The sequence below is a fragment of the Eubalaena glacialis genome, chromosome 3 (assembly GCF_028564815.1).
Source record: "Eubalaena glacialis isolate mEubGla1 chromosome 3, mEubGla1.1.hap2.+ XY, whole genome shotgun sequence".
Lineage (NCBI taxonomy): Eukaryota > Metazoa > Chordata > Mammalia > Artiodactyla > Balaenidae > Eubalaena > Eubalaena glacialis.
This window is the reverse complement of record NC_083718.1, coordinates 80,300,972-80,316,107: the sequence shown is the minus strand read 5'-3', so window position 1 is coordinate 80,316,107 and position 15,136 is coordinate 80,300,972. Positions and strand designations below refer to the sequence as shown.

Here is a 15,136-nt window from a genome sequence, read left to right as displayed (position 1 = left end):
ATAAACAATGAGGATTTACTGTATAGCACAGGGAATTATACCCAATATCTTGTAATAACCTGTAATAGGATATAATCTGAAAAAGCACTGCATCACTATGCTGTACACCTGAAACTAACACAATATTGTAAATCAACGATACTCAATTAAAAAAAAAATTCAAAGGACTGGATGAAGTTTTTGAGGAAGAGCATGTAAAGTAAGAAACGAGCAAAGGGCAGAGTGTTGGGGAACACTAGCATTTAAGAGGTGGACAGAGGGCAAGCAAAGGAGATGGAGAAGGAGTTGTCAGCACAGGACAAGGACAGCCAGGACACAGTGGGTCGTGGAACCAAGTGAGGAGAGAGTTGCAAGGATATGTCAGATACAGCAGGGAATCAAACAAGAAAAATGATTCAGAAATGATCACTAGATCATTGAGAGGTCATTGGAACCTTGGTGAGAGCGGTTTCAGTCCCTGCTGCCTCCCCAAATCCTCCTCTCCTCTTAAGAGAGGCTACTCAGTGAACAACAGACTGAGCTGCATATTTGGCTCTGGCTATGCTATGGTAGCATCCTGAAGGCCCAGCCTGTGGGCAGAGGCTGCAGGCTGCTAGGAGAGCCGGCCTCGGGCATGGGCACCATCTGTGGCACACAGCACCAGGCCTGCACACAGCAGGCACTCAGCAGAGGCTGCTTGGCAAATGCAGGTGAGCCCACGTACTTCCTTATAATTTTGTTTCTGGCCATGGCCTCTACTTAAAAGAGGCCTTTCTCCCAGATAAATGAGGACATTTGCTTTCTGATGCAGGCCACCCTTGGTGAGTTAGGGCAGTAGGTGCCTGTTGTCCTGGGGCCTGCTGTCCTCTCATTAAGCAGAACCTGGAGGTTGCAGATCAGTGGAGCTGGAAAAAGGAGTCCGGGGGCAGAGAGGCTCTTCTGATCTCCAGGCCCTTCCTGACCATCAACCTTTCACCCTGTTTGCAAATGTGAAACTACCACACAGAAGCACAGTGTATAAGAGTGTGCATGTGTTTGTGTGTGTATGTGTGAAAGGGTTCACTTCTGGGACAACCCAAGCCTCATTAAAGCTCGCAATCACGGTTAGTGGAAGGGACCTTAGGCTAGTTAGCCCAGAATCAGAAAACCTGGGCTCTAATCCCAGCTACATGAGTGCTCTGTGACCTCAGGCAAGTTACATCTGCTCTTCTGAGGTCCCTTCCTCAGTGAAATGAGGGAATGGGATAGATGATCTTTGAAACTGTGACTAGTAACAAGCCCTTGATGCTTTGATTCTTGCCTGAAGTGAAGGATTGATGCGTGTGTCTGCAAGGGTAGGGAGAGGTGGGGCAGGAAGGGCAATGGAATCCAGGTATCTGTGCCCAAGCACCAGCAGGGTTCAGCACTAAGATAGGGCATTTGAGCTGTCAATCAAAGAATTCCCTAGGAGTGGAGGGCGGTACCTGGTTGTCTGGGAACCCCAGGGGCTCTGAGCTAAGAGATAAGGGAGGTAACCCTAGCCTGAGGGACCATTCCAGAAAGCCAGCTACAGAGAAGATCAAAGGAGGTAAGGCGTTTTGTGTCTGGGGCCCCAAGACCTGGTGGGGGCAGCCGGGAATGCCTCAGGAATGCGGGCCTCAAAGAGACAGGATTCCTGGCTGTTCTTAGGAGCAGGGGGAGTTTCTTTAAAAAGAAAATGTATCACTTCTGCCTGCCTCCTAAAGAAAAAAAATGGCGAGAAGAAGAAGCAAATGGGAGGGGCTGAGAGCTCAGCTACTGGATCTTTTCCACTCCTTTTCCTGTCTCTTGGGAAGAGAGTTCATGAAAAGGCTTTGCCTTTCTGGGGGAGAGATACTAATGGGAAACACATGCTGATGAGAGAAATGTATTTGGGTTTAAGAGTGCCCTGGAGACCGGAGCAGGATGTTGGGGGGCTGAAACTAGCAAGCAGACAGAAAGCCAAGGAGGTAGGGGAGAAAGAGGTTCCCCTTGAGATAGGGAGTAAGCAGTAAATGGAGAGACAGTAGCCCTGCTCCTGGAAGTTGGCTCCTTGCCAATTCCATGGCCTATGCAGCTTTGTGCCACCAGTGCCTTGTGTGGCTCCCGGCACACAGCAGGAGCTCACTGTTTGGTGAGCTGACTTGAACTATACCTTGAGATTAGATAGCAGGAGAACCCAGGTATAAGTGGATGTCTCTGGAGGCACAGGGTGAAGGAGATGGTGGAGAAGAGGCCCTGTATATGCTCTGTTCGTTCATCCATTCATTTATTCATTCAAGAAACCTTTTTTATTGTGGTAAAATCTATATAAACAATAATAATAATCTAATGATCTATAAAACTTTTTCATCTCATTCAATAAGCATATATTGAGAATCTACTATGTGCCAGACCCTTCAAGTTGCTCCAAATCTAGTAGGGGAGATAGACAGGAAAGTCAATAACCCTAAACCCAGTGTGATAAATGCCATAAAGGACATAAGGTGCTATGGGAGTACAGAAGAGGGACCCAGTTGGTTGAGGGGAGGGGCTTTCTGAAGGAAGCTTGAAGTGAGCCTTGGAGGATGAAAAATTAGTCTGGACATTAGAGTGAGAGTTAATATGGTGTTCAACGGGTTAGATGAAGCAAAGTGAGATGGCAGAGAGAAATCCGTGAAACCCTGAGGGTCACACCAGGGCAGAGGTAGAGCTGAATTGCCTAGAGGGATAGTGCTTTGGAGGAAGCCAAGGATGACATACTGACCCCTCTGCTCCCTATCGTCAGCACTATGTCTTCCCTCAACCCTGAGGATACCCCGCAAGAGCCCTCACCCTCGCCTTCAAGCTCCAAGAAGAAAAAGAAGAAAAGAAAGTGGCCACGGCAAGAGGCCAGCATCCAAGCCCTCACCAGGGCTGGCCACAGGGCCCTATTGGCTGGTCAGAATCACAAGGCCTTGACCAGCTTCCAGAGGGCCTTCCTCCTGGCTTCCAAGTCACCACAAACCAGGGACATCCCTGTTCTCCGGGCCTGTGCCTTCAACCTGGGGGCTGCCTACGTGGAGACTGGGGACCCAGCCAGAGGGCTTGAGCTGCTCCTACGAGCTCAACCTCAAGAGACAGCCCAGGGCGGGTGTCATGGCGACCAGTGTTTCAACGTGGCTTTGGCTTACCACGCCCTGGGCGACCTGCCTCAGGCTTTGGCCTGGTATCACAAGGCCCTGGGCCACTACCAGCCACTAGGTGACCAGGGGCAAGCCCAGGCAAAAATGGGAGCCTGCTACCAGGCTCTGGGACAGCCTGAGCTAGCAGCCCACTGCCTGCAGGAAGCAAGCCGGGCCTACGCCCAAGCAGGGCAGCCCCGGGCTGCAGCCCTGGCACTGGGGGCTGCAGCGGGCTGTATGCTGAAGAGTGGGCAGCATGGGGTGGGTGATGTGGTGCAGGTGCTGGAGGAGAGCCGGAGGCTTGCTGAGAGGAGCACTGAGCGAGGACTGCTGGGTGAGGCCTTTGGGCAGAGAAGGTGTAGGATCTGGGGAGATTAAGACTTGGTGATACTCTGAGAAGTGGGGTGGAAGCAGAGGCATTTCTGAGGGCTGGGGGAACCCTGGGAGAGTGGGACAGAGGCTGCAGCAGTACAGCTTCAGCTGCATCTGACCTGGCTATCACTGACCTTGGCCATGCCCTCTAGGGCAACTCTATAATGACCTAGGCCTGGGCTATTCCCAGCTCCAGCTGTTCCCGCTAGCAGCAGAGGCCTTCCGGCAAGCCCTGCCCCTGTGCCGGGGGCCAGGAGAGGAGGCCACGGTACTAAGAAACCTTGGGATGACCCACAATGCCCTCGGCAACTATCAGGAAGCCCGGGAGTTTCACCAGAAGGCTGCCGACACGCACGGTGGGTACCAGGGGCTGGGGAATGGGATTGGGGCCAAGGGACTAAGAGGGGGTTCCAGCTGGGGCCCGGAGGCTGAAGAGTAGATGGACGTTTAGAGCTAATTATGGGACTGGGAAGTCCAGAACAGGGGAGTGAGGGTGTGCAGGGGGTGCAGGAGATGGGATAGCCAGACAGGACAGAGGGTCATGGGCCCAGAGGCTAAGGCCTGGGGTTGGGAAGGCAACAATGGGCAGAGGGAAGAGCCCTGGCTGGTAGAGGAGGCCTGAAGTGGAGCCAGTGCTTCCTCTAAATGATTGTGTGACATTTAGCAAGTCATTTTTGCTTTCTGAGATACAGGTTCTACATGTATAAAAATGGAGCTATTAATACGTGCCTTGCCTGACTCCCTGGATTTATACATGGCTCAAACTAGCATGGGGGAGGCATTCAGGCCAAAGCTCAGGACTGAGGAGAGGCTGGGTTTCACGCGTTCAGGCCTCTGTGGTGCATCTGGAGGTGTGCCAGGGCTGAGCACAAGGACTCCTGGCAGGCATCCCTTTGTCTTTGGGGGGTAGGGTCCTGATGCCCCAGCAGCCAAAGTCCTCTCTTAAGATGGGGCGGGCTCTGTCACCAGGCTCTGTGGGGCAGCGATGGGAGCAGGGCCGGAGCTTTGGAAGCCTGGCATTTGCACTGAGCCAGCTGGGAGACCACAAGGCTGCCAGAGACAACTATCTACATGCTCTGCAGGCTGCCCGGGACACTGGTGAGGGTGAGGGGGTTTGCAGGTGGCTTGGGGTGGGGCAAAGGCTGAGGATCCTTGGGGCTGGTGGGGAGGCAGATGGGGGACTGGGGGTGGGGAGTACCTCTGGAGGGGTAGGGAGCTGTGGGAGGACCTCTCAGGCTGTCTTCCCCAGGGGACGTGAAGGGGCAATGGCAGGCCTGTGAGGGTCTGGGGGCTGCTGCAGCCAGACTGGGGCAGCACGACCAGGCTTTGAAGTACTATAAGGAAGCGCTGGCCCGGTGTCAGGTGAGACCCTCCATCCTGGAATCTAACTCTTCCCCAGTATCCCTCCAGCTGCTCTCCTGCTATCCTTTCTTTGGCTGACATTCCTGGCTTCTCCCCACCATTCATTCACTCGTCCAATGTGCATTGAGCACATTGTGTGCTAGGTCCTGGGACACTATTGAGAGGAAGAGTCCATCTCTGTCCACAATTCTGGGCAGGTGGTGGCAGGACCCTGGCAAAGGCATGGGGCTGGGCTAGAAAAGAGGGGAGACAAAGTCCCCTTCCCTCCCCTTTTCCTGTTTCTTTCTTCCCCGATCCCCAGAGGACTACAAAGCCCAGGCTTCCTCCGTTACCCCGTTATCCACTCTCTCCCCAGAAGGAGCCAGATTCTGTGCGAGAGCGGCTGGTGGCCAAGCTGACAGACGCCATAAGGACCCACTTGGCCCGGGGTGGGCTGCTCCCGACCCACACCCTGGTGAGATAACACCTGAGACAAGGAGCGGGGGGTGGGGAGAGGTTACCCAGAGAAAGGGGTGGTGGTGAGCAGAGCTGATGTCCTCGGGGCTGCTGCTGCACTTGACTGCTCATCTGTGTTCATCTGCCCTGGGGCCTGCATATGGGACATATATCACTTTCCAGAGGCCACCTGGGGGTGGGGAGGTGGGCGGGGGATTGTGGCACGTCTCCAACACTAGGGCTGTGCCAGGGCCTTGGCTGAGTGGTAACTAGCTCAGTGGGTGAAAGCCAAGGGGTGCCTTCAAAGATACTGAGCCAAACCTGTGAGCAGGTGGAAAGGTTTGTCCTTGGCTGCAGTTCCCCAAAGGGCCACAGGATGGGAGCAGTGCTCCAAGGACGTTCCTCTCTCCCCTCCCTCCTTCGCTAGGGGGCATTTCTCTGTGCGTCTCTAGCGGTGCCCCTCCTTCTCTGACTCCTCCTCCCCCTCTCGCTACCTCCCAGCTCTCTCAGCAGGTCAATGTCTCTCCAGCTGCCTCCTCCCTTACACTCTGAGATTTCTCAGGCAACCTCCTATGCCAGGAATTGAAATTATACTTTACTATTTGTTATATTTATTTACTAGGTTTTATGTTCTCTCTTATTTGAAAGACTAGGACACCATATTTATAATTTGCAAGTAAAATTAAATTAGCCTGGTATAAGCAGAGGACTGGATTGGGGGTCAGAAGACCTGGGTTCCATCTGAAGTTGGCCACCAACTTTGTGTGACTTTGTCCCGGAGGACCCAGGCAGGATGAGGTGGTCATTAAGCTCTGGCCAGGTCTGATAGTCCATGAGCCCGAGTTCTAACTTGAGAGTAACTAGCAGGGACCTTAACACAACAAAGGGCCTTGCCCTGTAATTTCATCCTCAGACACAAGGCACAGCCCAGCTGTCTCTAGCACTTCTCTGTCTCTCTGGGGCCATTGTGTGTGGAGAGAACATACATGCACACCACAACCACAGCTGGGATGGCCATTTTTCTCAAACTGATTCCCTTTACTCCCCTTCATTCCCAGACCTCAGCTCCAGGGGGGCCCCAGGCTCCAGGTGGGGCCTGCCCCGTGGTGGGGACCCCAGCCAGGGTGGAAAAAGGCACAGCAGGAGTGCGGCACAGGTGAGTGAGTAGGGCAGGCAGGAACAGAGCTTCAGGTGTGGGTATGGCCTCTGGAGGGTGTTGGGAGGTGTCACAGCCTGGCAGTGGCCGGTGGGATCTGGGGAGGAGGGGATCTGGCCGGAGTGCCACTCTGCCCCCTGTTCCCTGCCCCTACAGATCTTCCAACAGGTGGGAAGATGAGTTAGAGGAGGGCCACGAGGGGAAAGAGGAAGAGTCGGCGAATGTTCTCATGACGTCTTGGGCACCAAGACTGGAGCGTGAGTCTAAGTAGGCTGTTTCCAGCTGTGCATCACCTTCCCGCAAATGGGAGACTCTCATTTCCTTTATCCCCACGCCTCACCCTGTCATTTCCCTGCCTCAGGTCTGATACTGAGGCCGCCCCACACACACATTATATTCCCAACCCCAGGACCAGCCCTCCCCACTTTCTGCTTGTCTCTCAAGGCCCTGGCCCATTTCCCCTAAACCCTTTCCTGAATTGCCTCTTCCTCCCTGCTTCCGAGGCTTTCCTAACATCTAGAACTTTGTATCTTAGGGCACCAAGGCTTTCACACTTACTACATGCCAGGCACTGGATGCTTTTCTTACCTTAGCTTACTGTTTACTAGTCTCTTCCCCCAAAGGCTTGGCACTCTGAGGACAGAGTTCCTTGCTACTTGGTGACTTGAATTCACTGATGTCTTCTTTTCAGCATGTTTTCTTCCAGGCATCAGTGATACTGGTGAATCATCCCCAACTTTAGTCGGCCCAGGTTTGTCAAGCACCTGCCGTGTACAGGTGTGTACAGTGTACAGTGACCAATACATCCCCTGATACCCACCCTCCTTGTTCTTCTCCCAAAGATGTCTCGTTTCCACCATGATGGTTCTTGGTGCAGAGAGGCCTGTGATGAATGTGTTTGGTCCTCTCCATTCAGGTCCAAGACCCAGGGCCCATCTCTCACTTGGAGGCCAAGGCCCCCTCAGAATGGAGAACCCTGGCCTTCTGGTCACCAATGGCCCCCACAGCAAGAGGTGGGTCCCTGGGGGAAGGGAAGAGACCTGGAGAATAGAAAAAAGAAGTAGGAGAGGGTATGGCTTTGGATGACTTTAATGGAACATGATCACTGTTAAATGGGGGAAGATGTGGTCTGGTGCTTAGGGATATGGTGCTTTGAGCCTCCTTGTCTTTGCCCTTTAGCAATCTGAACAGCCCTCACCCGGCTCTGGAGGCCCAGGGTGTCCCCTGCCTCCTGCACAGCCTGAGTGTAGGCCTCAGCGAAAGGGAGAGTCCTGCGGAATTGGGGGACAGGCGGCTTAAGCCTACTCCCTCCTGCCCTGGAGCCTGCGAGCAGAGGTGAGGGTCAGAGAGGGTAACAGAAACTGGAGCCAGGGCAAGCTGCCTTCTGTTGGCTCCCTAGTCACTCCCATTGGCAAGCCCCTCTCTGCCTCCTTCAGGTCATCCAAACAGCCCAGGGAAACCCCCAGCAGGAACCCTCAGAGGAGATCCACTGAGTCTGGCTTCTGCAGGATCATGTGACCCTCCCCTGCTGGCCACAGCATGTCCCCTGCAGTACCTCCTCAACATACACACTTCAGGGGCTTCTGGGGCTGAGCCCCTTCCCAGTCATTCCCAGTGAGCACTGTATGGACACGGAATACAACGTCAGAAAGTGGGCTCCGGAGCAGGCTGGACAAGGGCTTTGCAGTCTCAGCACTGAGGCGGTCTGTGTGCTCCTCGTTGGGATTTTTGGACTCAATAAGCAAAAGAAAAATGGAAAACGGATGGTGAATTTCCCCCCTTTCCTTCTGGATTCAAACCTCACAATTGCTAAGGCCCTTGCCAGTTCTTAAAACTATGACATCTTGGTTAAGAGGCTTTGGGGTCACTGACTCCATTTTCTCATGTGGGAAATGGTGATCTAATGCTACAGAAGATACGCCTTAACCAACCAATGGATGCATTCCTCTTCCTCCAAGAAACATAGCAGATGCTGGATGCAGGCCCCTCAGGCCTGTAGCAAAACTGCTGCCAGCAGCTGCAACAACAGTATTACGTAACACTGATCACTTAGCACATACCACACACTGTTCTAAGTGCTTCACAAGTGTCTTCTCCTTTAATCCTCACAGCAGATGAATCCCCTTTCACAGATGAGGAAAACAAGGCACAAAAGTTAACTGGTTTGCCACCCAGGTCACACAACTAGTAAGTGAAGCTGCGATTCAAACCTAGGCAGTGAGTTGAGTACCTTCTAGAATGCTGTGCAGTCAGTTCTACTCCCCCAGTTAAGCCATTGCTTACTGAGTTGGTTGTGTTTGATACCAAATGTGTTTATTCCAGTTGTGTTATTGTAATTTGTAATTTAATTAAATTGATGAACTAAGAGTGTGAAAACAAGCAGTTTCTATGAAAACTAAGTTGAATCCTTAGAAGACGTGATTCAGGTGAGTCACCTTAAAAACTGCTGTTGAATTAGATGTAAGCAGAGAGACTATTACAAATTGGGGGAAAATCATAAAAATCTAGATGAATTTTGCACTCAGTTTGCTTCAAATATACAATTAATTTTTTTTCCACCTTAAGGACACAAACTGCAAATTGCAGGTGATATGTAAGTGGTGAAGTTTATGAGATAAAGAAAATGGAGAACTACAATCTTTGGCTGTATCCTCAAAGACAAGACCCTGGTCACACTTTGACAGATGGCAAATGAATGGGTTTTTTTGGCCGTGCCGTGCGGCTTGTGGGATCTTAGTTCCCCCACCAGGGATTGAACCCTGGCCCTCGGCAGGGAAAGCGTGGAGTCCTAACCACTGGACCGCTGGTGAATTCCCTGTATTTTTTGTTTTAAGTTGAAATAAAATCATCTACTCCCAGTCATGTCAGATAAGAGCATGTACTGTACTGTGAAGTACTTCACAATGAAATTTTGAGGATGCATTAAAATATTTGTAGAGGACCTACTATGTTCCAGGCACAGAACTAGGTACAGGGGACACAGCTGTTAATCTTCCTTATCTAAATGGAGCTTATTATCTTGTCAGGCATTCAAGATGTCTTGGTTGGGATGCAGATTCATTGACTGTAACAAAAACCAATAGAACATTGCCTTTAAATAGAGAAGGAAGGAAGGAGAATGGATTTTGAGGGACAAGTAGCAGCATCTGCCACACGAGAGTATTGCTACTGGGTCAGGCCAACCCAATATCAACCATCATTGGCTCCACCATTTCATAGCTATAGTATCTTAGGAAAATTACTCGACTTCTCTCTGCTACTCAATTTCTCATCTCTAACATGAGGATAAAAATACATCATAGGATGGACAGGATTAAATTAGATAATATATGCAAAGCATCTGGAACTCAGCAGGTGCTCAATCCACATGCCCTTCTTAAACTGGTTTTGAAGGCATTTTCCAAAGAAAACTCCAAAATCTGAAAGGCAGCAAGGTGAACTAGGGCACTTGGGCACTGCCTTCCTGAGGATAGCCCTCATTTGGCTGTCTCATAAATTCTGAGTGTGTCATAATTTTATAGTTACGTCTCATCAGAATGAAGTCAGCAGTTGACAACCCTTTAGTTACATAGTTCTGCATTTGGAGAGGCATTTCAGCATAGAATAATGCTTAAGACTACATACTCTAGAGGCTTCCTTGGTGGCGCAGTGGTTAAGAATCCACCTGCCAATGCAGGGGACACGGGTTCGAGCCCTGGTCCGGGAAGATCCCACATGCCTGCCGCGGAACAACTAAGCCTGTGCGCCACAACTACTGAGCCTGTGCTCTAGAGCCCACACACCACAACTACTGAAGCCCGTGCGCCTAGAGCCCATGCTCTGCAACAAGAGAAGCCAATGTAATGAGAAGCCCGTGCACCGCAACGAAGAGTAGTCCCCGCTCGCTGCAACTAGAGAAAGCCCACGCGCAGCAACGAAGACCCAACGCAGCCAAAAATAAATAAGTTCATTAATTAAAAAAATAAATAAAAATAAAAACACTGAAGATCACTGCATACACAGCAGCCCTTACAAAAAAAAGACTACATACTCTAGGTCAAGCTGCTTGGATCCTAGCTCCACTGACAGCTACCACTGTATCATTGGACATGTCATTCAACATCTTTGAGCCTCAGTTTTCTCATCTGTAAAATGGGGATAATAACAGTTGTGAGGATGAAATGAGATGATTCATGTCAGCACTGGGCACTGGGTTATCTATGTCAAAGAAGCATGCTTCACATTGTGTTTTAGAAATGAATCTTCAGAATTACCAAATTAATTTTCTCAAGTAGGCCTGTAGGGAGTCTTGACTAATATATAAAAGTGAAACTACTTATATACCGGTGAAGTTATAAAACAAAGTTAATGAGGTCTTGTATAAGATTATCCAATTGTAATGTAAACCCTACATTTCAATTTAGATGAGTAAACTCAATGAGTAAACCACAAACAAAGTCTAACAAAAACAATTTTCCACCACAATCACAGTCTGATACATTCAATTTCCCACAACAAACATGTAAAACAAACATAGATGAAGGCCAAGGGTACAACCCCTAGGAGATGTTAAACCTCTTATAATTAAAAAGGAGACTATCAGAAGAGTAGTTAAAAGCAGGAGGGGTTCTTGTTTTCTCAGTGAACTAGCTGGGAATGAAATTCACGATACAGAAAAAGAATATAGTAGCATAAAAACAAGACCTTCAATCCTGTAATAAACCATAATGGAAAACAGAAAAAAAAAAACCAAAACACAAAAACCCAAGACCTTCATTCCACCTGGATAATTATCTTTATCTTAGTGCTTTAATGTAACTGGTCTGTTATTCCCCAAACTTCTCTCTTAACCCGGCAGGAGTGTGTTTGCATTCTTAAAAGCTCTTGGGTTACAAGTTTAGTCTTCCTCTCCAGGTTTTTCTTGAAATATTATCGTGACCTGGAGTCTAGGGTTTCAACTACATTTTTAATCTTGGCATACTCAACCTATTTAAGGTTTATAGTTTTCTATTTCCACAGCTATTACCCGATAAAGAGGGATAAGTATTATGTATGATTAGGGAAGTACAGCGTGCTAGCCTGGTAAACAGAGATAGGGGAAGCTAATTTGGTGGGGAGAGGGGTCCTAAGTTATATGAAATGCTTAGCAGTGTGAATAAGAACATTAATTTATTGAGCCCTATGTACCAGGCGCTGTCGACGGCTTTGCATGGATTACCACCCCATGAAGTATGTACTCGTATCCCCATTTTATAGACAGGAGACTGAAACCTGGAGAGCCAAGTTCACTCAGTCACTAAGTGGTAGGGGAGGAACCCGGGCTAACTGCTATGCTATACAGCTTCCTGAAAGAGCTACGAAAAACAAGAATTATTATCAAAGGGCGGTTGGAAGCAAAGCACTTCGGGCCATCTGTGAGGCAACATGAAAATGCTCCCGCGAAGGGCTGGCATCTAGGCAAGGCGCCCGGACGAGGTGGGGCCGGGGCGGGAGGGCACCCGGGGCGCTAGCGCGCACAGTAACGCGCGGAGGAGCGGTGGAGCGCCACTACCGGTCCCGCCACCCCCATGACAGCTTCCGTCAGCGGTGCGCGCGGCACCAGCCCCTCGGGGGCGGGGCGAGGGGCCGCGCATGCGGCGGGGCGGGGCGGGGCGGGGCGGGGCGGGGCGGGGCCGGGCCGCGCGCTCTGAGAGCTGAATGTCCGGGCTGCGGGCGCTCCTGGGGCTCGGGCTGCTGGTTGCGGGCTCGCGCCTATCGCTCCTCAGAGTCCAGGCCGGCGCCTGTCGCGCGGGAGCCACCTGGTGGGGGTCGCAGCGGCTGATCTCGGGTGCCCGCGGGGACTCAGCGGTCATGGCGAGCTCAGCAGTGAAGTACCTGAGGTTGGACGGGCACGTGCTCTCTGGGCGGGCACGCGGGGAGCGGGACTTGGGTGGAAGGAACCCCCTCCCAGGGGCGGGACCTGGGCCGCGCCGCCTGCGCGACGGAACACCTGAGGGGCGGGGACTCAGGTTGTGGGTTTCCTCAGCCAGGAGGAGGCCCAGGCCGTGGACCAGGAGCTGTTTAACGAGTACCAGTTCAGCGTGGACCAACTTATGGAGCTGGCGGGGCTGAGCTGTGCCACAGCCATTGCCAAGGTCAGTGGCACAACTCTCCACCCAAGGGGCAAGTCACTGTGCAAGCCACCTGGCCTAGGCACAATGAAGTGGGAGGGACGGCCAGGCCGAGACTGGGCTGTCACTGCCCAAAGCCCCTCTGAATCCCCTTTGACTCTGCCTTCAGGCATATCCCCCCACGTCCTTGTCCAGGAGCCCCCCTACTGTCCTGGTCATCTGTGGCCCCGGGAATAACGGAGGAGATGGCCTGGTCTGTGCTCGACACCTCAAACTCTTTGTGAGTATGCGGGGAAGGGCTGTCGGGGAGAGTATGAGGTTTCCAGGACCTGGGCTTGAATCACCCCTTTCCTTTCCTCATAGGGCTACCAGCCAACCATCTATTATCCTAAAAGGCCTAACAAGCCACTCTTCACTGCACTGGTGACCCAGTGCCAGAAAATGGACATCCCTTTCCTTGGTGAAATGCCCCCAGAGGTAGGTGGTTCCAGTTCACTGCCCTCCTCAATACTGCTGCCTGTGTTCTGCTCTTCCCTCACCTTTCCAGGCTGAGCTCATTTGCTTATCTTCCTCTCTAGAGGATTAACTCTTAGAGGGCAGGAATAGTGCCTGACACAGAAGATGCCTAAAGCGTGCTATCTGAATGGAAGTGGTGTAAGAGCCTTCTCCATAAGGCGTGCTCCATGAGTTCCCAACACTACCTTCTCTACAGCTTCATTTCCCCTTAATTTCCCCTGGTCACTTTTTTTTTTTAAATTAATTAATTTATTCATTTATTTTTGGCTGCATTGGGTCTTCGTTGCCGCGTGCAGGCTTTCTCTAGTTGCGGCGAGCGGGGGCTACTCTGCGTTGCGGTGCGCGGGCTTCTCTTGTTGCAGAGCACGGGTTCTAGGCCCACGGGCTTCAGTAGTTGTGGCTCGTGGACTCTAGAGCGCAGGCTCAGTAGTTGTGGCGCACGGGCTTAGTTGATCCGTGGCATGTGGGATCTTCCCGGACCAGGGCTCGAACCCGTGTCCCCTGCATTGGCAGGTGGATTCTTAACCACTGTGCCACCAGGGAAGCCCCACTCCTGTAACTCTGCAGCCAGTTCCTCTTCGCCTAGCTTGCAGTAAACACATCATCTGCATCTCTTGGGAGCTGAAGTGACTGCCTCGTCCTAAACCCTTTCTTCAGATGCTTCAGATCTTGGATTTAGGAGTGGGAAACTTGAGAACTTCTTTTTAAAATTCCTTAACACATTTTACAGATGAAGAGACTGAGATGCAAGAGAAGGGAAGTGATTTGTCCAAAGTCACAGAACCAGATCATGGCAGAGCCAAGACCAGAACCTGTCCCTCCTGACTCCAAGTCTCAGGCTGTCCTACACTGTAGCCTCCCCAGTGGTTGGCAGGCACTCAGAACAGAAAATGTGACTGGACTCAGCTTGGCCTCAATCAGTGACCCACTTGCACTTAACTCTAGGCCTCAGAATGCCATCGGAATGAGATAAAATTATATTTGTGCCTATGTGAATGGTCTGTGGGTACAAAGGACAGCCGTCTCCTGTTAAGGGTTCTTTGTGCAGCTGCCGGCTCTGACATCCTTTCCTTTTTCTGCTCTGCCACAGCCTATGCTGATTGATGAACTATACGAGCTGGTGGTGGATGCCATCTTTGGCTTCAGCTTCAAGGGTGATGTTCGGGAGCCATTCCACAGCATCCTGAGTGTCCTGAATGGACTCACCGTGCCCATTGCCAGCATCGACATTCCCTCAGGTGCTGGGTCCAAGGAGGTTGGGGGGATTGGGGCCCTGCCCTGCCTTGAGGTAGGTACTAGGAGTCCTGGTTCTTGACTCAAGGTTCAGACCAAGTGTAGAGGCGCATACCACAGCCAAAGTAGGGCTGGGGAGCAAAGAGTTCAGGAATGCCCTTTACAGTGACTGTCAGAGACCAGAGCCCAGGAGTACATGGACACGATTTCCTCAGGTGGGGACCCAGGGGGCTTCCCACTCTTTTAGGACTAGAGTAGAACAAGGTGTGGAAGGGGACTGGACATCTGGTCTTTTCTGCTCTTTCTGAATACCACCTTCTTTTCAGGATGGGATGTGGAGAAGGGAAACTCTGGAGGGATCCAGCCAGACTTGCTCATCTCCCTGACAGCACCCAAAAAGTCTGCAACCCAGTTTACTGGTCGCTACCACTACCTGGGGGGTCGTTTCGTGCCTCCTGCTCTGGAAAAGAAGTACCAGCTGAACCTGCCACCCTACCCTGACACCGAGTGTGTCTATCGTCTGCAGTGAGGGAAGGTGGGTGGGCATTCTTCCCAATAGATTTAGTTCATCTCTCCCAGAACTGTGGAGTCCTGGGAGCTCTTCTGGCAATAAAGGTTAAGAGATGGCAGGAGCCAGAGAGCAACACTGGAGATGTGGTGCCCTCTCTCTGGGGGAACAATATGCAAGAGGGGTTGCTATGACATTTGGGGGCAATGACAATTGACTTTCAGATGCTAAAAAAGGCTCCCAAGTGAGGTGTGCTGTCCTTTACACACACACAATTCTTATCAGGGATGCAGACAGGGAGCTGGGTGAGGTTTCTCCTTCCACTTAACAGCATAGCAAGACTACA

General features: G+C 51.3%; 2 protein-coding genes across 2 annotated transcripts; both read left to right on the top strand.

Annotated features, from left to right (window-relative positions):
• Window positions 1-2,747: 2,747 nt before the first annotated feature.
• TTC24 (tetratricopeptide repeat domain 24) lies at window positions 2,748-7,962 on the top strand. Its single transcript, XM_061185898.1, has 10 exons — window positions 2,748-3,453; window positions 3,644-3,847; window positions 4,461-4,589; window positions 4,741-4,853; window positions 5,209-5,307; window positions 6,347-6,444; window positions 6,601-6,701; window positions 7,361-7,457; window positions 7,624-7,779; window positions 7,881-7,962. The coding sequence occupies exons 1-10, from the start codon at window positions 2,748-2,750 to the stop codon at window positions 7,960-7,962; spliced, it is 1,785 nt and encodes a 594-aa protein (XP_061041881.1).
• A 4,134-nt stretch (window positions 7,963-12,096) lies between these two features.
• On the top strand, window positions 12,097-14,928 carry NAXE (NAD(P)HX epimerase). The gene is made up of 6 exons (XM_061183293.1): window positions 12,097-12,302; window positions 12,449-12,557; window positions 12,703-12,813; window positions 12,897-13,010; window positions 14,140-14,287; window positions 14,609-14,928. The coding sequence occupies exons 1-6, from the start codon at window positions 12,121-12,123 to the stop codon at window positions 14,809-14,811; spliced, it is 867 nt and encodes a 288-aa protein (XP_061039276.1). The 5' UTR covers window positions 12,097-12,120; the 3' UTR covers window positions 14,812-14,928.
• Window positions 14,929-15,136: the final 208 nt, after the last annotated feature.